Source organism: Eublepharis macularius, chromosome 2 (assembly GCF_028583425.1).
Source record: "Eublepharis macularius isolate TG4126 chromosome 2, MPM_Emac_v1.0, whole genome shotgun sequence".
Lineage (NCBI taxonomy): Eukaryota > Metazoa > Chordata > Lepidosauria > Squamata > Eublepharidae > Eublepharis > Eublepharis macularius.
Window position 1 is genome coordinate 140,853,920 of NC_072791.1, and position 22,764 is coordinate 140,876,683.

The window sequence follows — 22,764 nt, forward strand, 5'->3', positions numbered from 1 at the left end:
CGGAGATAACATAACTTGCAGTGTATGGTCAGTACTTCTCCACTTGGAACCCTTACAAATTATACCCATGGGAGCCTCTGCTCCTCCAGCTGGGAATGCAGGGGAAATACGCCCCACAGAGGTAAATCATAGAATCATAGAGTTGGAAGGGGCCATACAGACCATCTAGTCCAACCCCCTGCCCAGTGCAGGATCAGCCTAAAGCATCTCTGACAAGTATTCATCCAGCCTCTTCTTGAAAACTGCCAGTAAAGGGGAGCTCACCACCTCCCTAGGCAGCTGATTCCACTTTTGAACTACTCTGACCGTGAAAAAGTTTTTCCTAATATCCAGTCGGTACCTTTGTGCATGTAGTTTTAGCCCATTGCTTCGCGTCCTACCCTCTGCTGCCAACTGGAACAGCTCTTTGCCCTCCTCCAAATGACAGCCTTACAAATATTTAAAGAGAGCAATCATGTCCCCCCTCAACCTCCTCTTCTCCAAACTAAACATTCCCAAGGCCCTCAGCCTTTCCTCGTAGGGCTCAGTCTCCAGACCCCTGATCATTCTTGTCGCTCTCCTCTGCACCCTTTCGATTTTGTGCACATCCTTTTTGAAGTGAGGCCTCCAGAACTGCACACAATACTCCAGGTGTGGCCTGACCAAGGCAGTATAGAGAGGGGCTATGACCTCCTGCGATTTCGAAGCTATGGCCCCTTTGATACAACCCAGGATTGAATTAGCCTTTTTTGCCACCGCATCACATTGACTGCTCATATTCAGTTTACAGTCCACTCTTACCCCAAGATCCCTTTCACATATACTACTGCCCAGAAGTGTATCCCCCATCCAGTATTTGTGCTTCCCATTTTTGTGGCCCAGATGTAATACTGTGCACTTGTCTTTGTTGAATTGCATCCTATTCACAGCTGCCTTCTCCAGAGTATTCGGGTCTTGTTGAATTTTAATTCTATCTTTTTGGGTGTTTGCTACTGCTCCCAATTTGGTATCATCAGCAAATTTAATGAGCAGCCCTTCCACTCCTTCATCCAGATCATTGATAAAAATATTGAAAAGTACCGGGCACAAAACCGAGCCCTGCGGCACCCCACTGGATACCTCCCTCCAATCTGATGAAACGCCGTTGACCACCACTCTTTGAGTGCGGTCCTCCAACCAGTTCCCTATCCACCGAACTGTCCTATAGTCTACTCCACAGTCTTCCAGTTTGCCCATCAGAATGTCATGGGGGACCTTATCAAAAGCTTTACTGAAATCCAGATAAATCATGTCAACAGAGTTCCCCCGATCAAGTAAGCTGGTCACTCGATCAAAGAAGGAAACCAGGTTGGTCTGGCAAGATCTGTTAGGAACAAAACCATGCTGACTTCCCCGGATCACTGAGTGGTCCTTCAGATGCTTACAGATTGATCCTTTTAAAATCTGTTCTAATATCTTCCCAGCAACAGAAGTCAGACTGACTGGCCTGTAGTTTCCCGGGTCATCCTTCCTCCCTTTCTTAAAGATTGGGATAACATTCGCTCTTCTCCAATCTTGTGGCACATCCCCAGTCCTCCAGGAGGTCTTGAAGATGATGGACAGGGGTTCTGCAAGTTCTCTGGAAAGTTCTGTCAGCACTCTTGGGTGCACCCCATCCGGCCCAGGGGATTTGTATTCATCCAGTGTAGCCAGATGCCTCTCCACTACCTCTCTGTCAATGTCAATTAGCCACTCAGGTGTCCTGCCACATTTTCTACTATCTCTAGATGTGCCTGAGTTCTTCAGGGAGAAAACAGAGGTAAAAAAGTCATTAAGCCTGTCTGCTTTTTCTCTGTCCTGCATCAGAGTTTCTCCATCTACTCCCAACAGCGGTCCAATTGCCTCTTTTACCTTGCGTTTGCTTCTCACATATCTGTAGAAGTTTTTCTTACTGTAGCGAGCCCTCCTGGCCAGGCCCAGCTCGTACTGAGCTTTGGCCTCTCTGCAGTACCTAGTAACCCTCATATACTCCTCTTTAGAGGTCTGTCCTTCTCTCCATTTCCTGAACATTTCCTTTTTCTCCCTTAGCTTATTCTGGAGCTCTCTGTGCATCCACGTCGGTTTCTTGGAGCCCTTACCATGTTTCCGTCTTGCTGGGATAGTGAGGGCTTGAGCTTGCAAAAGCTCGTGTTTGAGAATGGCCCACCCTTCACTCGCTCCTTTTCCTTCCAGCACACTCCCCCACGGAATGACTCTCATCAAGCCTCTGAGTTCATCGAAGTTGGCCCTACGAAAATCTAACCTACGAGTCTGGCTACGAACTTCCTTGGCTCCCCACAGCAACTGGAATTCAAGAAGGACATGGTCACTTACCCCTAAGGTCCCCACCACCTTTATCTCATCTACCAATTCTTCCCTGTTGGTTAATATCAAGTCTAGTATGGCCGAACCCCTTGTAGCTTCCTCCACCTTTTGATGGGAAGGTGGGCTGACTGAAAATGGTGCAGCTACAGCTGGTCATGTTTCCCCACCAGCCCTCCCTCCTCAGTTGCTAGCAGTGAGTGTGTACAGTGCAGACTGTCAGTGCCTGCAAATGAGGGACACAAGGAGCACAACTCCAGTATGCAGTACAAAAATTCCATTGTCATTCCTTGCAAGGGATGGGTAAATGTTGGCTTAGTGGATACATCACGTCTTCCAACAGGCTCAGCACACCATGGGGGAACCCCAAATATAAAGCAGGGATCTGCTGACCTTGCAAGAGAACTATGTGTAAAACTTTAAAGTCTACCTGCTGCTACTATGAAACTTTGCTCATTAATGTCCTTCTATCTCTGCAGGCAGCTGTCTCACAGGGAGAGCAGCCAGGGTTGACTCTGCATAATTCAATCTCAACCATGTACCAACCATAACATAACCAACAGCTTTAGTGACCAATGTGCCTCTAAGCTGCTCTGTGATGAGGCTGCCAACTCTTATTCTAGCCTAGCCCCTGCACCAATACTAACTGTATAGCAGAGACTTCTTTGAACAGAAGAGCTGTCTTTTCTCAGAGGAGGAGGCAGTGACTACATATGTGTTCCAGGTTGTCTAAATTCCCAGATTTTTTATGTCTCTAGCCCATTCTTTTCCAGAGAGGTTAGGGACAGGCATATCTTCCCGACAGAAAGGACTAGAGGCGGTCTGGAGATGCAGATTTTAAATGGATTTTAAGGAGCTGGTTTTGATAATGAATAGCAAATCTGCGTTTTACTCTTCCATGCAATCTTAATATGATCAGTGAACAATCCCAGAGAGCTGCATAAAACATTGAAATGATGGGGAATTAAATGATAAAGACCTGCTGGTCATAGCACATTCTTCATGTTTCCCAGCTACTAAGGAGGGTTCTATGCAGCTGTTTTTCACACTGTGAGATAATTTTGCTCCCTGGTAGACCACCTACAAAACTCATTCTGCAACATTTTTCAGCCAACTACTACACTTTTAGCATTCCAAAAGAGTACAGATCTGCTGAAGCTAGGCTAAATTAATAAACAATCCTATCGGTACCATGTGAGATGGGATGGCAGCTCTACTCTCCCCCTACCCTGATGTCTGTACACATAACATGGCTCAGTTGAATTTGTCCCTGAGCCCAAAGATCAAGTGACTAATGCCATCTTGCTCACATTGAATCACCTGGAACAAAAGACTTCCAAATATGTGTTAAAAATTTCTTGAGTCCTATGTGGTATTCCTAAGCAGTGAAGAATGACACCAGCCCAAGTAGTCTTGTGTTTCTTTTGTTTTGCTCTCCATCCAAGTAATCTTATTTCCTGAAACATACTAATGAGTTGTTAAATTTTTAATCTGTTCTTTGAGTTTTTAAAATCTTGATCTGAGAAAAATGAGGCGCCTTCCAAATGGAATGGAGAAATAGGAAAGTGCATTTAGTATGGTGAATATTACTCAGGGAACTGATGAAAGGTATATGTTGGGCTTTAAAAAAAAAACTTGTTTGGCCCTAGTTTTCTCAAATTTGGTCTCTAGTGAGCCTTAAATTGTCAGAGATGTGGTCTCCTCACTCTCGTTCTCCAGCTACTTAAGGTCCCTGTGATCAAACTTAGTATGGCTGTAAAAATACGGATGTAATAAGTTTTCTGAAAGGACAACTTCAGTCTGAACCAGCTGAAACCTCTGAGTAGCTTTCAGGAGTAATCTTCCACAGAAGAGCCAAAGCCAACAAAGAGGTCACAACTTCCCCACTAGCTGAAGTGGTACAAAGAGTAGTCATTCATTACCAGAAGTAATCTGAGCCCAGACTGTTCTATGCCTACAAACTTGAGAGACATGGTTATGGGAATATCTTTCTTTCTCTACTTCCTTGTGAAGAAGGTAGGCTGAGAGTGAGGACTGCCACAATGAGGCTATCCAGTGGGGTTCCCATGTCCTAGCCCATGATATTATTGGTTAACTCTGTAGCCTTCTGTGAGTGGCTATGTTTTTCTGATTCTTTTTACTCTTCTTGCCACTCAAGAAAATGTTGAAATGTATGTAGTTCTAACAATTTAGCTAGGGATGGTAGGAAATTGAGTTGTACTTAGAAAATTATGTTATGCTGTAATTTGCAGCAGAATATACCTAGAATATTGTGTACTTCCTTCAAGCAACTCAGAGCAGACTACCTATAGTTTCCAGTGAGCTCCCATCTAAGAACTATTCTGGGCCAGACTCCTTTAACTTCAAAAAGTTGAAGCCTATAATGTGTAGAGTTGTAAAATTTCTGGAAATTTGGAAGCCAAGTGTGTGGGCCACGGATGATATTTTTCTGTTTTGGGGGGACAGAATCAGAAATTTGATACTATCCTATCAAATATAACTGATTTTGATTGTTGTGGATTTTCCAGGCTGTATTGCCGTGGTCTTGGCATTGTAGTTCCTGACATTTCGCCAGCAGCTGTGGCTGGCATCTTCAGAGGTGTCGTCATAACGTAGCATATAAAATTTCAGTATTTGATGTATTCATTTAATTTAAAAGTTATAAATGCTTTAGTTTTCTACAAGCAAAATTGCAAATATACCCAATACTTGGGAGAGAATTGCAAGCTGATGCATCTTTTACTACTTTAGCAAACATACCTTAATTTTTCCTATCTGAAAAGTAGAAAAAATAGAAGTCAAACAGAAAATGCAGGCTTTGTGGTAAATAACATAAAATATATTATTCAGAAATACATATTCAGAAAAAGGGTCACACACTCAAAACTAGTAGCATATTTTGATATGTAGTTAAATTTTATAACATTAAAGCGTTAAACTATTCACTAGTGTATTATCAGCATACAAACTATATAATTTTAATTCTGTACAAAATTAGTCCCATTTAAAAATAAAAGTATCAGCATTTAATGTCTCCTATCAGAATCAGTTTCTGAAAATTCTGATTCTTTCTGAGCCTTCATTTTTATACTCATGCAACTCTTTGGAAAACCTGAGGTTTGCACAAATGGAAACAAACCTCTCTACTCTGTCACATGTTAGTTTGTTTCTTGATATGGTGTGTGTTTCCAAACATGGACCAGTTCCTTTCCCATGCTGCAGAAGATGGAGGAATCTGAAACAGGTATGGAATAAGAAGAGGCAGAGGCAGTGTTATGCATAGGTCTTGCCACCATGTTGCAGGAGAAATATGTTTGTCAGAGTCTCAGATTGCACTCCTGGACTAAATTGCTAATGATGCCCTGTATTAGAAAGAACCTTTCTAATGTCAAGTCCCAAGTGTGTTGCTTGTTTGCTAATCCAGTCAAATGCAGCAGGAATGGTATCATCACTGACCTGAGTACCTTGGAATCTCAGATCCAAGTGATTTACAGCTGCATGAATTGACTAGCAACAAAATTCTTCTCAAAATAGTAAAGAGTCCAGTAGCACCTTTAAGAGTAACCAACTTTATTGTAGCATAGGCTTTTAAGAACCACAACTCTGTTTGTCAGATGCATCTGACGAAGAGAACTGTGGTTCTCGAAAGCCTATGCTACAATAAAGTTGGTTAGTCTTAAAGGTGCTACTGGACTCTTTACTGTTTTGCAACTACAGACTAACAAGGCTAACTCCTCTGGATCTATGACCAGGGAAAGCACAAAATTCTTCTTGGTTTTGAACTAAATCTTGCACCTTTCTTTCTTTCATACTTGTAAGTGATGATATGCTTACAGTGGATTTTATCTATGCAATAAGGTAAAGAATGTCTGACCACAGTGATTTTTGAAGAAACTTGATGTAGAGTCTTTGAAGAGTGCTGCAGCTGAATCCAGAAGATACCTGTAGGTTTCAAACCCCCTCACCTCCTACTCCAGGCACTGAAAACAGCCACACCGACAGTTAAACAGGAGTGGTGCTTGACCCTTTTACTTAATTTGGGCTGAGAGCTCTGCCTTCCCTGAGGTCCTGACTCTCCAACCCCTGGGTTCGTCTTTGGGATGTACTCAAGTCTCAGTAAATCCAGAGACTGCTTCAATATATTTTATTAGTTTTTAAAGAGTATTGCAAAGCATGAAGGCACTCAAACAAACAGGCAACAGACATAAAACAAATGACCTTACTGTTGCTAAACTAAAATCTGTCTATCTAAAATTTCAAGAGCTGATGAATTTAAGCTTCTCTGGTTGGCGTCCAATAGCTGTTCATCTTACCTATCTGATAGCAAGTAGGCACTCTTCATGCTGAGTTGGTGCAGCATGTAGGTTTGCCAAGGTGAAGAAGAAAGAATGGTAGGTGTCTGATGTGTACTCAGAAGCCATCTTTTTTAACCCTCAGCACATCACTAGGCGACACAGGAGCCAATCAGGGCAAAGCAGCTAATTGACATTTCTGCTATGAGAACGTTCATGGAGGCTAGATAGAACTCTCTGAGACTGGTATTCAAGGCCGTTTCACTAGAGACTCACAGACTGCTTGCAAGTGTTGTTAATTAGCTGAGCCAACATGTTTCAGCTAGGCCTGGGCCTGCAAACACTTCCTACCTTGACCCACATTGAACCACTTCCTACCTTGACCCACATTGAACCAATTCCTTCCTGGAATCTTATGCATTAGGTCCAACTTCCACACAATTCCTTCATCCACCGCCCTGAGCCTGTCTGACGGGGAGGGCGGTCTTGAAGTGTAATTAAAGAAAGAAAGAAAGAAAGAACAGAGTTCCATACACTCCTTGCTACTTTGAGATCTTCAATTATAACTGTTTCTTGAGGAACAACTTCATTTTTTTAGTAAATCTTCAAATGAGATTACATCACTCCACCTAGATTTACTTCACTGTTGCTATTCTATTCTTACCATTCTTCTTGCTGCTTCTTAATGACTGCAGCTACAGTGAGTAGACTTTACAAATATAATTTCTTTTGCTCTTCTGTAGATCTTTTCCACTGTTTCCAATTTCATGAAATCATTAAGAAATAGGTTTAGGAGGGATTCGGTTTCGTTTTCTCCGCCATGTCGGACGCTCCTCTTCGCTGGCTCGAGAGGAAGCGGCCGAGCACCCTGTCCGGGCGGCTGATCTGCGAAGATTAGCCCCCAAAACTCCCAGTGAGGGAGGCTGGGTCCGGGACGCTGCGGGAAGAGCCCCCCGGAATCGATGCGGGGGGTTAATTGCCCGTTTGTCCCTACGGAGGCCGGCGGACGTGCGCGGCGCCTCGAGTGCTGCCGGGCCATGAGAAACGGCAAAGAGCAGAACTAGGCGAGAGCCTACAAGTAAGCGAATTCCTTCTGTTATTACAAGCGTACGTGAAGGAGAGGTGAGATCTGAAGCTAAGAAGGCTCACTCTTCCCCTTTGCTGAGTCTCAAAATTTGGTTGGCGCCCCCCCCCCCCAAAATGGCAACAAAAAAACAAAGTCCTGCCCTTGGCAAGTCAGTTTCGGCTGCCTTAAAGGGAGAATCGCTGGAGGAAATTGTACGGAGGGCAGTTGGTGAAGCTATAAAACCCTTTGTTGACAAGCTGAATGAAACAGATCAAAGGGTGGGCTTAATTGAGAGCGAAGTGAAAACCATCAAGGAAGCAGCGGGGGGGGCAGAGAAGTCTGCTCGGGAAAGTGCGTCACTCGTGAAGGCTACGAATAAAGAGCTTAAACTGGTGGAGAATCAGTTGATCGGGCTACAAGTGGAACGAACACAGACAATTTTGCGCCTCCAGAATGTGAAAGAGGAGGAAAACGAGGACTTACGGGGTCTTGTCTCGGAACTATTGGCGATACCCGCGAGGGCAACTAAAGAAGAAGTTAAAAGCGCCATTTTGGAAGCCCGTCGGGCTACTTCAAAGTATGCAATGAAGCGTCAGTTGCCGCGCGAGATCATCATCGATTTTTCATCTAAGAGGATCCGGGACACTATCCTATACAATTCATATAATGCGGATTTGGACTTTTTGGGCAATAAAATTAAGATATTGAAAGACGTCCCATTTCTAGTCCGGAAAAGACGTTTTAAGTATAAAAAGTTCGCAGCTCTTCTGAGAGAACGTGGAATAAAGTACAAATGGTTATTTCCAGAAGGAATCTGGTTCACCCATAAAGATCAAGCCTTTAAGATATTATCAGAAGATCAACTAAGGGATTTTGAGGACAGGAACCCAGAATTCCAGTGCACCAAGCTAGACGAAAAGGAGAAGCCTGAGGGGGAGGGGGAGGAAACGAGCACTGCGGCTGCAGTTGCGCAGAGAGAACTCCGTCGGGGACCCAGGAGGGGAAGAAAAATCTAACTTGAAATTAAATTGTAATTTGCATTTAGTAAGGTCAACCACTCCATCAATATAATATAAAGCTTTAACTTTTGAATAATGGCAGTATGAAGGGAAAACAGAAATGTAGTGTTTAGTGTTTAGTGTTTGTAGGGTACCTTCCCCTTTTCTCCACCCCTCCCTCCCTCTCTCTTTTTTCTCTCTTCTTTCCTACCCCTTGTGCTATTGTAGTCTTTTGTAGTTACTGTTTTGTAGGGTATGTATGTATGTAGTAGTTGTATGTTAGATATTGAAAATAAAAAAACTATTATAAAAAAAAAAAGAAATAGGTTTAGGACATGGGAAGTACATCCAATTGCAGTATTATGTGGAAATTTATTTCCTATGATTTTCCGTGCTGCTTTCATACTGCATTGTCAGTCACTAAAGCAAATAATTTACCTCTTCCAACCTTTTCTGCAATTTTGCAAATTTTATTACTAATATATCCTGAAATTTGTGTATTCTTGCCTGTTTCGAAGCTTTTGTAAAACAGTGGTTGCGGTGTAGGGTTGTCAGGTCCCCAACTGCCCCCCCTCCCCAGGTGGGAGATTGGATGACCGGCATCTACCTTCTGTCTGCCCTTGTTGCATGTGCAGAGCATGCATGCGCACTCCTGGCCTGTGTGATGATGTCACTTCTGGGAAGTGATGCCATTGCGCGGATTACATTGCTACCCTGGAACACTTCCGCGCTCCCCAAGGGGCTAATTGGCCCAAATCCGGCTGCTGCAGAGCGCAGAAGTGCTCCACTGCTTGGGCCCCTGTGGCACGCGGGAGCTCACCCCGGAAGGTGTGTCCTCCCCCCCCGCTGGCCAGGGAAATGGAGGTGGGGGTGGGAGCAGGGGATCCACTGCCCCTGGTGGGGCACTGGCATCCCTATTGCGGTGTTACCACAAAATGTATGATTCCTTCTCCCAAAACATTTGTCTAGTCATCTGTAAGTACTGCAAGACACAATACTTTATTGATTTTTTTCTTGCATAGATTGCAGTACACATTCATATTTGGATTCTAGAATAGGCTTGCTCAAAAAATATCTTCTGGGCAAATAATATGATGGTCATAATTTACATACTTCTGCCGTATATATTTTCAGTGGTCAATAATGACGTCCTAGAGAAATATATTGTTCTTGCAAGTGCTTGGTCAGTTTTTTTCTTGCTCCCTTGCCAGAGGGAGGCCATCAAATTTTGAATTCAGATATTAGTTGTGAGGCTTTTGGGAGCTTTTTTGCTGATAAAATCTTGTCTTTCCACCGTGACTTGCCAGCCACAGTTGATTCAGTGAATGAGCTGGAGACCCTTTGGCCATCTTCGGGGCCGATATTTGGTCATTTCAGCCCACTCTCTGGGGAGGAAATTGACAGGACCCTGCGATCAGTTAGGCCCACCACATGTCCCTTGGACCCATGCCCATCGTGGCTGGTAAAGGCCAGTGCCGAGGGGCTGCGGTCCTCACTGGAGGCCATTGTCAACCTATCCTTAGGCTCTGGGGTTTTTCCTGGGCCATTAAAGGAAGCTGTGGTGAGGCCTCTTTTAAAGAAACCATCGCTGGACCCCACTGACCTGGTCAGTTACCACCCGGTTTCGAACCTCCCGTTTTTGGGAAAGGTGATTGAGCAGGCGGTGGTGAAACAGCTGCAGGGCTTCCTGAAGGATGTCTCAGCCCTAGACCCCTTCCGGTCCGGGTTCCGTCCAGGACATGGGACTGAGATGTTGCTGGTTGCCCTCACAGACGATCTTCGTAGACATCTGGATCGAGGCGGCTCGGCGCTGCTGATATTATTGGATCTGTCAGCAGCGTTCGATACAGTTGATTATGATCTTCTGACTCACCGCCTCGCCGATATGGGGATATGAGGGACTGCCTTACAGTGGCTTGTCTCTTTTCTCCATGGTCGGGGACAGAGGGTGGCACTTGGGGAGAAATTGCCATCCCGCCACCCTTTGGTGTGTGGGGTCCCACAGGGAGCAATACTCTCCCCTTTATTGTTTAACATCTATATGTGCCCCCTTGCTCAGTTGGTGCGAAGTTTCGGACTTGGGTGTCATCAATATGCAGATGACACCCAGTTGTATCTGATGATGGACGGCCGGCCCAGCTCAGCCCCAGATGTCCTGGAACATGCTTTTGCAGCCTTGACTGGTTGGTTGAAGCAGAGTTGGCTGAAACTGAACCTGACGAAGACGGAGGTCCTATACTTGAGCCACGGGGGATTAGGTTCAGGACTCCGGCTCCCGGCCCTCGATGGGGCACCATTAGTGCCAGTTCCAAGGGTTAAGAGCCTGGGGGTGATCTTGGATGCCTCCCTGAAAATGGAGGCACAGGTCACAGCGGTTGTCAGGTCCTCTTTTTTCCATCAGCAGCAGACCTGGCAACTTGTCCCTTACCTGTCAACCCGTGACTTAACTACAGTGATCCAAGCAATGGTCATCTCTAGGCTAGATTACTGTAACTCGCTGTACGCAGGGCTGCCTTTGAGCCTGACCTGGAGATTACAGCTAGTACAAAATGCAGCAGCGCGTGTTATTACGAGAGTGCCAAATAAGGCGCATATAACACCATTCTTATGCAAGCTGCATTGGTTGCCAGTGGAGTACCGGATCAGATTCAAGGTTCTGGTATTGACCTATAAGGCCCTATGCGGACTGGGACCAGCGTATCTACAGGACCGTCTCTCCCCATATATTCCCCAGAGGACACTCCAATCAGGGGACAAACAGCTGTTGGTGGTCCCTGGCCCCAAGGAGGCCTGCCTAGCCTCGACTAGAGCCAGGGCCTTTTCGGTCCTGGCTCCCACGTGGTGGAATGCCCTGTCTGCTGAAATCAGGGCCTGGCAGGACTTGCTATCTTTTCGCCAGGCCTGCAAGACAGAGTTGTTCCGCCAGACATATGGCTGAGGCTGGGCCTCCTGGAAAAAAGGGGTGTATAAAACCCTCCCTGTGAAGGCTGTCCACCATCTTGTTTTAAATGTGTTGTTTTTAATTAATACGAATTTTTAACTGTATTTTAATTGTATTTTAATATGTTATCCGCCCTGAGCCCGCTTGCAGGGAGGGCGGAATACAAATTTTAAATAAATAACTAGAAGGTTTTTTGCATGCAGTTGATGGAGATACTAGTTCATCACCAGATAAAGTTGACTGGACATGTATGATACAGATGTCACAGAAGAAACAGGACTTCTGGATTGACACCGTTTGGTGCTACTTCCACCTCACTTATACTCATGTAAGATTTTTTAAATGTCTGTAGGGTATTTTCCGCATGTAAGGATGTGTTTGGTCATCCTGGTAGCATAGAGAAATACATATTTTATTGGCAAGTATTTGCACAACACGGGGGGGGGAGGGGGGTTCTCTCAGAAAGATCTGAAGTGTGGAAACGCTTTTAGAAGATTGCCACACCATTTTGCTGAGAAAAGGGGAGGTATATTAATGATTCCATGCCTATATGAACATTACAGTGTTGATGTCGCATGTCACCAAATTTGTAATAGGAGCCACCCCGAAAAGATTGACTGTGAAACCCCTTAACTCAGACCTCACTGCTAAAGGTAAGGAGTGATTTGTTCAGAAAGCATTAGAGATAGAAATTAAAATTGCAAATTATATAAAGCTACAGTGATTAAACTACGGTGGTTAAAATATGAATACAGTGATATATTAAATTCACAATAAACTGAAACTCTTATGTTTCAGTAATAATGTCTGTACAGCTAGATGAAGTTCCAGCTAGATGCTTCTTTTTCCTTCTGTTGTTACTGGTTAGACCTCAGTTCTCAATGGAACTTTCAGAATTTTCCTCGGAGGCTTTTGTGCAGTTTCTGTCCTACCTCCTTCTGATCTTTTCCCCTTCAATTATAAGCTACTTATTACTAGAGATGGGCACGAACCACAAGATGAACTAAAGTTCATCACGAACCGGGCCGGTTTGTGCTTCGTGAACCAACGATTCATGGAAGCCCGTTTTCCACGAACTTCCATGAACTGTTCTGCCAGTTCGTTTGGTTCATGTTAAAATATTCCTTTCCCCCACCCCCACATTTCCACCCCCAGAACAGCTGCTTGTCAGGGAGCTCCCCGACAAGCAGCTGATCCAAGCCTGTGGGGGTGAAATGCCCCTTTCCGTGCCACTTCGCAGCAGCAGGGAAAGGGGCATTTCCACCCCCAGATCAGCTGCTTGTTGGGGAGATCCCTGATAAGCAGCTGATCCAAGCCTTTCGGGGATGAAATGCTCCTTCCTGTGCCGCTTTGCAGCAGCAGGGAAAGGGGCATTTTCACCCCCGGATCAGCTGCTTGTCAGGGATCTCCCTGACAAGCAGCTGATCCGAGCCTGTGGAGGTGAAATGCCCCTTTCCGTGATGCTTTGTAGCATCATGGAAATGGGCATTTAAACCCCACAAACCACAAACCAGTTCACAAACTGGGGCAAGTTCATGAAAGTTTGTGGTTCGTGGTTCGTGAAATGGACGAACCACGAACCGCATGGTTCATTTTTTTCCTGATTCGTGCCCACCTCTACCTGTTACTCAATCTGTGGGAATATGTATCCCAGTGGTTTGAAGGAGAGGTAAAAAGGTCAATCCCAAGGGGAGAGTCCGGTCAAAAAGACAACAAAATGCATGCAACAGCTATGAAAGCCCTGCATGCTCCCCTTATGAAGATTCTTCTTGGTGTAGAAATGCTTCTTGCATTTAAGAGCTGTATATAACTACAGCATGTCCACCTAGTCTTTAAAAGCATTTCACTCATTCTAAAAAAGAAAGTATTTCATAAATGTTTTCCCCCAAAATTTCCAATTTGAATTTTTTTCAATCTCAATTGAAAAATTGGGGTGTGACCTTAGGGGAAAATGGAGGGGGGACCTTTTCCCCGTAGAATTTTTTTTCTCCATGCCTTCATATCTCTAGACCCATCCAAAAAGGATTATGGAAAATATTCTGGTTTAATTGCTTGTTGTTGTATTGTCTTAGGAACGCTTACAGCTCTGCAAACAGTTGGAAAGGTTAGCATAGTTTTGAGATCCACAGAAAGAGAGCCTTAGCAAACAGGCAAATATTTGAATGTCATAAAAGTATTTGGTAAATATAAGCTTGTAATTTTGTACTTTTGCAGATATGTCACTTAAGGTCTGACAGTGGTAAATCCTGGAGGACATCATCTGGAAGAGTTGACTTCCTTCCGAGGCAAGCTCCAAGATGAGGACAGCTGTTGTGTTTTTCCTGTTGATTTCCTTATGCATATCTGAAAACAAGGATTCCATCTTAAAATGGAGTGGGGCTCAAATAGCAAGGATAAACCTTCTCAGCAGTGAAAAACATTGCAAGCAAGCTTGTAGAGGCACAACAGTTTCAGGTAGAGCTCTGCCTACATTTTCTCAGCATTTATAGTTATGCCTTATAGAAGCAGTAGCTAAACAACTTCAGAGCTTTATTTAAAACAGACCATCAGTTTCCTAGGCACTGGTCTTTGTGAATGCTGCTAATGTGGAAATTGTTGCAATATTGCTCGGGTGTCTCTGGATTTGATGTTTTACATTCTTATGTGACTTTGTTGCCTTGTGGTCTTGGAATATGTTTAGAATCAAATTTGAAATGAGCTTCAAGGGTCACTTAATCCAGCCCCTACAACCTTTTAGCTTTAAATCACCTTTTACAGAGGCCTATCTGTTCCTTACTTTAAAAGCATTCAAGGAAGGGGATCTCACTTTTTTCTACTGCAGCTTTTTACATTGTCAGCCAAAATTCCTTAAGTGATGATGTGCAGATGTCTTACTAGTAAGTGCTGACATTCACTGCACCCAATTTTCCTGCCAGGATAGTTATGAGGATAAATGAATTTAAGTTGGGTATAGGGGTGTTACTTTTGGAAAGAAGGATCAACCAAAAGGCCCCCACCCAGCATCTTGCTGTCTTGTCTTGAAATTTAAACCAGAACAGTATGTCTTTCAGCTTTGCAAAGTTCTCTTCTAGTAGATTATACTGCACTGGGTTCATTTTACTAAAAGAAAGATGATTTTTCTCCATGTGTGGTGTTCTAGGTAATCACTCTTGCTGGTCAGTGTTTTATCAAAACCGCTGTGTCCTCCTGCGTTGTCCTCAACTGAGTACGTGTCAGAATGCCAGTACTCAGGACATCAAAGAACTAATGGGAGGTAATGTGGACTCTTGGTAAACTTTAATTGGTTCATTCACATGGTAAAATTCTCTTTCCCTACCCATCTTCCAGATGTTATGTTTTAAAGGGGCTTCAGCAGGCTGCCAGAAGTTTTAACAGAGAGATGGGTCCTAGAGGCCTGTTAAGTGCTGAGCCAGCAGGGAAATGCATTGGTTAGGGGTTTATATGCTTTGGAAGGTAAGCAAGGTACTACAAAAAAGTTGGTTGGTTGTACTGGTAAGCAAGGTATTACAAAAAGTTAGTTAGTTGTACTGAGAGTTTTTAGCCTTTGCTTGCTGGGTAGGTTAAGAGTGAAACATTGGTAAACTGAATTTGCAGCAAATGCTTCTCCCTTTAAGACTATTGGCTGGAGCCAGTTTGGTGTAGTGGTTAAGAGTGGCAGATCTCTAATCTGGAGAACCATGTTTGATTCCCCACTCCTCCACTTGAAGCCAGCTGGGTGACCTAGGGTCAGTCACAGCTCTTCCAGAGCTCTCTCAGCTGCACCCACCTCAGAGGGTGATTGTCATGAGGATAATAGTAACACACTTTGTAAACCACTCTGAGTGGGCATTAAGTTGTCCTGAAGGGTGGCATATAAATCAATTATGATTATCATTATCATTATCATATTATCATTATCATTATCATTATTAAATTTTATAATTGCAGAATGAAACTTTCCCTCCCCCTACAGCTCACTGATCTCCACAGAATGCTGTTTCTGGAGGATAGAAGACCCTGAAAAATGGCATGAGGAGAGTCTACAAGGGGAAGGGGAATTGGTGGGAATTGCCAAATTAGTCTGGATCCAAGCCATGTCTGGTCAACTAGTCACCTTGGAAAAGGATAGCTTAAAATGAACAATGAATTTTGTACTATTTGTGGAAAGAATGGGATCCTGTAGCCCACACAAATATCTGGCAAGATCTGGATAGTGCCAGGGATTATTGATGTTTGATAGGCCCACTAAATTAAGATCCTGAGGCCATCCTCTAATCCACTGTTTGATGCCTTGAAGATGAGCAGGAAGAGTAGATTAAACATTCAGGCATTGAGCTGCTGTTGTGTTGGGGCGGCAGCAGCACTACATGCCTCTTGCCAAAACCTGGAGGCTTTCACATCTAACATGGAGACTCTAGTGCCCCCTCTTTGCATTTGGGAATCTGTCCAGTGAAGAAAATAGAATTATGCAGTTCTGGAAAACCATTTGGTTTAGGTTGTCAGCATTTTAAAAGTGGCTGTGCACTTCCTGTTGTGTACTGTTGTGTCTTTTTGTTTTTGTATTTATTTATCCTTATACCCATATCTTTTTGGAGGAAGTCTTGGCATTGTTTGGCTGTCAATATGAGAAAACTGAAGTCTGGATGTGTAATCAGTATGTTTTAGCATCTGGTACTAGCAATGATTTTTAAACCAGCAGGGTTTTCTGTACTAATTAAAAGTGACACCATAACAAAATAGAGCAAGTTAAGAACTATGGAAACAGACTTGTACAGGACAATTCTCACACACCCTTTACATATTTTTTTTAAAGGGCAACTTTCCATGGTGGCCCTCAAAGGAAGGCTTTTTCAAGGATTTGGTAGTCATGTTCAGTCAAACAGGGTCTTACAGCCATGAACTAGTAATGCTAATGAGAAATATGTCTCAGCATTCTAATTTGAGCGTGTGCTTGTTTTTATTTAAATGTTTGGGAGAGTTGAATTGTGTGTGTTTTAAAAAAATGTTTTTCAGATATTTTTTGAAAGTGAATGGTAGGGATAACCAGGGGCTAATATCCTGGGGCTACAATCCAGCCCCTGTTTTCTCCAGAATAGGTCCTGATCTCAAGCCTTCCACTGAATTATATACCTTGGTCACTGCCTACAGTACAAGTAGAGGCACAAGCTAAGGGATCTTGTACTCCTCACGTGTGGATGACAGGAGCTTTAGCAAAGCCATCCTCTTGCATATTTCAACTGTATGCTGTGAACAACTGAGGTATATGGCGGGGGGAGGGGTGGATTCCAGTAATGTTGCTTGCTGTTCACACTAGAGTGGGGTGGGTAAAAGGTCCATCTCAGCTAGCATGAGAGTCAGTTGATGGAACCAATGTTATTGCTTTTTCAGTCCTTGCTATTAAAATTGTGTTACCAGTCAGCTGTATCCCACTATGGTAGACTGGAACATAAGCAGCACAGGTTGTAATGAAGTTACAGCACTAGAGTTGTTCACTTCTGTTTTGTGCAGTGTAGTTGTTGCCACCTGTAAGCAGTTTATAACTACCCTGAAAGATCTATGCGGCTAATGCTATTCTTTTCTGCAAGCAGCATTTGTGCATATAGAACCATGGAGTCACATACTAGAAACCAAACAAAATAGCATGTTCTCAGATCAATGCTATATGCAAGATGTTAGTTCCAAATAGATGTTGACTGTGTAATGTTTTTTCTCAATCACAGTGAATAAATTGAAGGTTGCCCTATAAAAGTAAATTGCCTCTCATGTACCACTACCATTTTTTAGTCCTGATCATATCTTTTTGTTATTGTTGTTGTTGTTTGTTTTGTTTAAGGATTCATGATCCGTAAAAGAAGAGAGACTGGAATACCCTTACAGCCCAATAACACAGAAGAGACTAATGGAAAACTAGAGATGAAGACTAATAAAAACCTTGTTAATACCAGTAATATAGAAGTGCCTATTTCATTAACTCAAGCAAGTAAGATCTCTGGTGATAGTGGGGTCAGCCCACCTCTAATGACTGTGAAGACCATTACTACTTTCACCTCTCAACTTACAGCAGGAACTGCAGACCTAAGTGGAATTCATAACAATATAACCCCAAGTAGTAATAAACCAGCGGCTATAGTCCCAATCACCTCTTTAGTTCCCACCATCTCCCCTCATATAAAAGAATCTGCCACATATTTCCATATTGTTAAGAGTACAGCAGGTTCAAAAGGAACAGGTAACAAGGAGCCAACATTTGGACCAACTGAGAACATGACATCAATAGAACTTCTTTCTAGCAGGTCTGAATCCATAAAAGGGAACCATTTAGTGTCCCCCCTATCCTCAACTACTAATCCCAAAATTTCTGTACTAACGAGCTCTGTAAGAAGTCGCTCACAACCAGCAAGCTTTGTTGTGGAAACTACCCATAGTCCACAGACATTGGAAACTCATTCAACAGTTACAAATACATCTCTAACAACTGCTAGAGCAACCCAGAGTCTATCAACTGCTCATTCAACAATTATCAACATGACTCTGACAACTGCAGGAGCAACACAAATGCCATCAGTGACAAGACCCCATTCAACAGTCATCAGCACAGCTCTGACAACTGCAGGAGCAACACAAATGCCATCAGTGACAAGACCCCATTCAACAGTCATCAGCACAGCTCTGACAACTGCAGGAGCAACTACTGCAACAACAAAGTCAGATGATAAGACAACTCTGATAGACAGGGCAAAATCTAATCCAGTTACGGTAACTCCCATAGTCTCTACAAAGGATTCTGAAACCTCCATTACTACACAGCAAACAAAGACTACCAGCCAACTTGTTATGGCACCAACTCACACCACTCCATCAGTGCTTACAGTTACAAGCCCAGCAACATTGCCCAAATCAGCAACTGTACAAGGAAAAGATCAGCAAGGCTTAAGTAGTGAGAGTATCTATCAGCAGGTAGATGTCAGTTTGCTCTTAGCACTTCTTTTTGGAGTCCTATTTTTCATAACAGTTTTAGTTTTATTTGCCATACAGGCCTATGAGAGCTACAGGAAGAAAGACTACACTCAAGTGGACTATTTAATCAATGGGATGTATGCAGACTCAGAAATGTGAAAGCAGTAGAGTTGCAAAGGGAGATTCTTATTACACACTCTCTCTCTCTCTCAGATTTGAAAGCCCGCAATGGCTTGGCTTTCAGTGCCCTGTTTTGCCTCAAAGATCAATTGAAAGTGCTTCCAAATTACTTCTGGTGCAATGTAGGAGAAATGCCATGCATTCTACTGTAAAGTATTTTTTTTTAAACTCACCATTACAGGTTGCCATGGATATATTATTTCTAAAACTACAGTATCACTTTTGTTGTGCCAGTTTAGTTTGCCATTGCAAAGCAGCATTAATGTTGCAAGCAACCTTCATATAAGGACTTTGTGGCTTCCTAGGCCGAGTTCCTCAGGTTTTGTTAACATTATACCTTTTCCTGTGACACAAATAATGGAAAAGGAGTGATTCCATGTTTTTTGGAGTTCCAGCATGCCTGATGCCGAAAGTTGCACAGAGACTGTGATAGCAGCTGCTACTCCAAATGGTGTACAGAGTAGCAAATCAGATGCTGGTAGCAATGCCCAAAGTAGTATCAAGGGCAAACCTTTTTACACAGCTTGGTACCTCTTTGTAATGGTACGTTTCACTTTGCTACTTGCTACAGCACTAAATCAGCCATGAGGGATGCTGCTAGTTCAAGAGCATCTAAACGAACTATTTGTTTACAGAACAGAAAGGTTTGGATAAAAAGCTGTTTAGAATTACTAAGCATTCCTATTACCCTCTGTTGGGGGTAATTTTAGTGGAACAGCCATCTTGTTTTCCTGAGTTCCTTGATTATTTAAAGGAAAACACAGCTGTTTACTAGCCCCTATTAATGCTGTGCTATTTCCTAATCATGATGGCTTTTTCCTGAGGTACCTCTGCACCTCTATATGATTTTATTTTTGTACTCACTGAATAAATGAAATGGTAGAGCGTGTTTAAAAGTCAATGGCTCTGTTTTTGGTTCACTCACCTTTTTTTTCTTCTTCCATACCTGCCTTTGACCACAGAACTCACAAAGTTCCAAAGCACATCTGTCACTAAGAGTGGGGTGGATACATGGGGAACATGAGGACTTTGTAAAGCATAGTTATGCCCTTTTAGACTGTGTTAATGGAAATGGTTTAACCAGTGATTATTTAAAAAGAACCCACACATACCTACTGCCCCATTTTCTCTCAGTGGAGGACTGAAAGAGCAATGGACCTTTGACTTTTTCTTCCATGTGTGTGTTTGTCCCTTAAAGAACGTATAAACTATATGTGCTCTTACTCTTTAATATTAGCTTAATTTTATGCTTGATATTTTTTCAAAATCATTCAAATGTTTATCAGATGAGTTCAAGTATGCAAATATATGGTGGTTTTTCTCACACGAGCATGGTGTAGGAAAGAGAAGGGAACTTCACCAATACTTTTAAAAAAAATTATTAAGAATTTTTAGAGCCAAAGGTAAAAAATTAACAAAAAAATGAAAAAAGAAAAGTAGAAATACAAAGCTGACAAAAGGAAAATAAAAAATATAAAGAAGTGACTTCTGATTTTCTCTATGTTAAACACAAGTAAAATCACAAGCTTAACACTCTATAATTACAAAAAGTAAGGGTCTTCTTTTTCTGTTATCCAATTTCTCCCCCCTAATCATCAAATCCACAAATCATTAGCTCTTTTTTTTCTGTTTATGCAAAAAGTCTGTAAGTGGTTTCCAGTTAGCAATAAATGTAGATAAAGTCTTTTCTCTAATCAAAGAAGTAAGTTTAGCCATCTCTGCAAGTTCTATCATCACCAACTGTTCCTCTGTTGTGGTTAATGTCAAAATTTTCCATTTTTGTGTGTATAATAATCTACCATACTTTTAATATTTCCTGGATCAATTCAGCAAGCAGCAGCAGAGCTACATTGAATGTATCTCTGGTGACCAAAGATGCAAAGGAAGTTAGCTTGGCACAAATTGAATGGGCTACCCTTAAAAATTCAGCTTAATAAAGTAAAGATGTAGATAGATAATTGTGCAAGAGAAAGAATCAGAGGGTTTGGAATAAGACTTCATGAATAAGTAAAAGTAGCAGCTACAAGAGCATATTGCTCTTTGATAAGTAATTTGATAACACTTTTATTAACAGGAAGGGGGTTGTCAGCTCAGACATCTGAAACTATGGTTTGTTTAAATAATGGTGAATGTGATGATCTGAACATATATATATATATATATATATATATATATATATATATATATATATATATATATATATATATATATATATATATATATATATATATATATATATAAGTGTCCTGACTGACTCATCAACACCCAGCCCCCACCCCTGGACCTAGCAACATGAAATTTGGGGAGAACATTGCTTTCATGATATAAACACCCACTAAGAATGGATTTTAAGAAATTCATCCCCTAAGGGGGTAAAAAGAGGTCAAATATGTTTTCCCAAAGGAATACAGCTTCCCTGTGTGGCTGGCAGGCTACTGCCTGCTTACACCCCCGCCCACTGCCAGCTCAGCCACTCTTCCCTGATTGGGTCATCCTTTCAAGGTCATTTGCATATGCAAGCTGATTGGGGCTCACCACATTCCACACTTCATCCCCCTCCCCCCGAGACAGTTAGAACACAGATGTCATTTGCGTATGTGGCCTAGGGTTGCCAGGCCCCCTCAACCTCCTGGCGGGGCATAGGGGCCTGGCACTTACCTTGGGGGAGAGGGGGGTGCACACGGGAGCATGCAGCACCACGGGGGAGCACGCAGGGAAGGTGCCCCCCCTGCTGGTTAGGTAAGTGGAGGCGGGGTGTGGGGAGCGGGGAAGGGGATCCCCCACCCCCGCCGGAGGTCTGGCATCCCTAAACAGTAGGCAGTTGCTATTGGGAGTCATTGAATGTGTCCTGAGGTAAAATGCACCTCCCAGTCTTCCCCACAAAGGTCACCAGGATTACCAATCTCCCTGCAGGACCTGGCTTTCCTGTGTGGCTGACAGGCTCCTGCCGGCTTGCACCCCCCTCTCTCTGAGAACTAAGCTACAAGAGACACATTACACAAGGATAAGCACATGAAAAGAGTCACAATGTTAGCCGGGAAGCTGAGTTTTAAAAGAGATTGGAAGGCTTTGTCAATTTCCCCTCTCTACAGAGCCAGGGAGATCCCAGCTTACATGGGATCTCTTCACATGCTTATCCTTGTGTAATTCATCTCTTGTAGCTTAGCTCTGATTGGTCAGCTGTGGAACTCTGTGTTCTAAAGTAAAAATCAGGAAAAGAAAACTGCAGACAGTTGAAGAAAGACGGTACAAGACTCCTGAATAGGGGTAACACGCATCGCTTTAGTCAAACACCTTTATGAAGCTCGAGTACTATGCTATTATACTACAAAACCAACTCAAGAAAATAAACACAAACCAAAAAATGTTATAGATCAATAAGTACTATAACTGGATTTAAAGTAGTTAAATACAATAGCGAAGCATGGGTATCAAGCCAGTTAAGTATAAATAGTTAAGGTATGTCAGACCAGGATCTGAAAGCATGGTTTGAAGTTGTTTATTAATGACAGGCTTAACTAAGGCTTTCAAAGTGTACTAATGTTGACATCTTATACACTAATAATTAAGTAGAAAAGATCTGAGGATACTTAAATCTGGAGACTGGAGCCATAAACAGACAAGACAAATTACCCTACACATCTAAAAAAAATACCCCAAGTCTGCAGACAATCTCAAATCTTTAAAAAAAAAATACATTGAGGGTTTCAAAAACTTTAAAATGATAAAAAAGTGCCTGTAGCTTTAACCAGATGTCCTCAGTGGCTGAAGCTAGGCAACCATAAGAGTTCAGCCAGTATTCCAGGCTTGGGTTCTGTCGGTAAAAGACAGGGGGAGGGGCAGGGCCTTTTCAGGGTGTTTCAGACTTTGAGGGGGGACTTATTGGGACCAGGCCTGGCACCAACCATAGGGTAACTTGCATGATTCACCCAGGCCTGGCTACTTGCTACTTTTCAACAGCAGCACCCCCACCCCACAAGCCAGTGTTGTGTAGTGTCAGGGCTAGCAGCAGCCGCCACTGGGCAGGGCGCT

The 22,764-nt window shown here is 42.9% G+C and overlaps 1 protein-coding gene across 13 annotated transcripts in view; it reads left to right on the forward strand.

Annotated features, from left to right (window-relative positions):
• Nucleotides 1-20,321, forward strand: part of C2H11orf24 (chromosome 2 C11orf24 homolog) — a 69,062-nt gene extending 48,741 nt beyond the window's left edge. For 9 of the 13 annotated variants that reach the window (XM_054971215.1, XM_054971214.1, XM_054971217.1 and 6 more), the window contains 4 exons: nt 11,820-11,944; nt 13,831-14,070; nt 14,756-14,869; nt 17,429-20,318. In XM_054971215.1, the coding sequence (XP_054827190.1) occupies nt 13,914-14,070; nt 14,756-14,869; nt 17,429-18,711 (1,554 nt within the window). In that variant the 5' untranslated portion in view covers nt 11,820-11,944; nt 13,831-13,913 and the 3' untranslated portion in view covers nt 18,712-20,318. Of the gene's footprint in view, nt 1-11,819; nt 11,945-12,179; nt 12,270-13,830; nt 14,071-14,755; nt 14,870-16,202; nt 16,855-17,428 lie in introns of those variants that run through there. The other 4 variants (XM_054971223.1, XM_054971216.1, XM_054971219.1 and 1 more) reach the window with 3 other exon arrangements.
• The last annotated feature ends 2,443 nt before the right edge of the window (nt 20,322-22,764 follow it).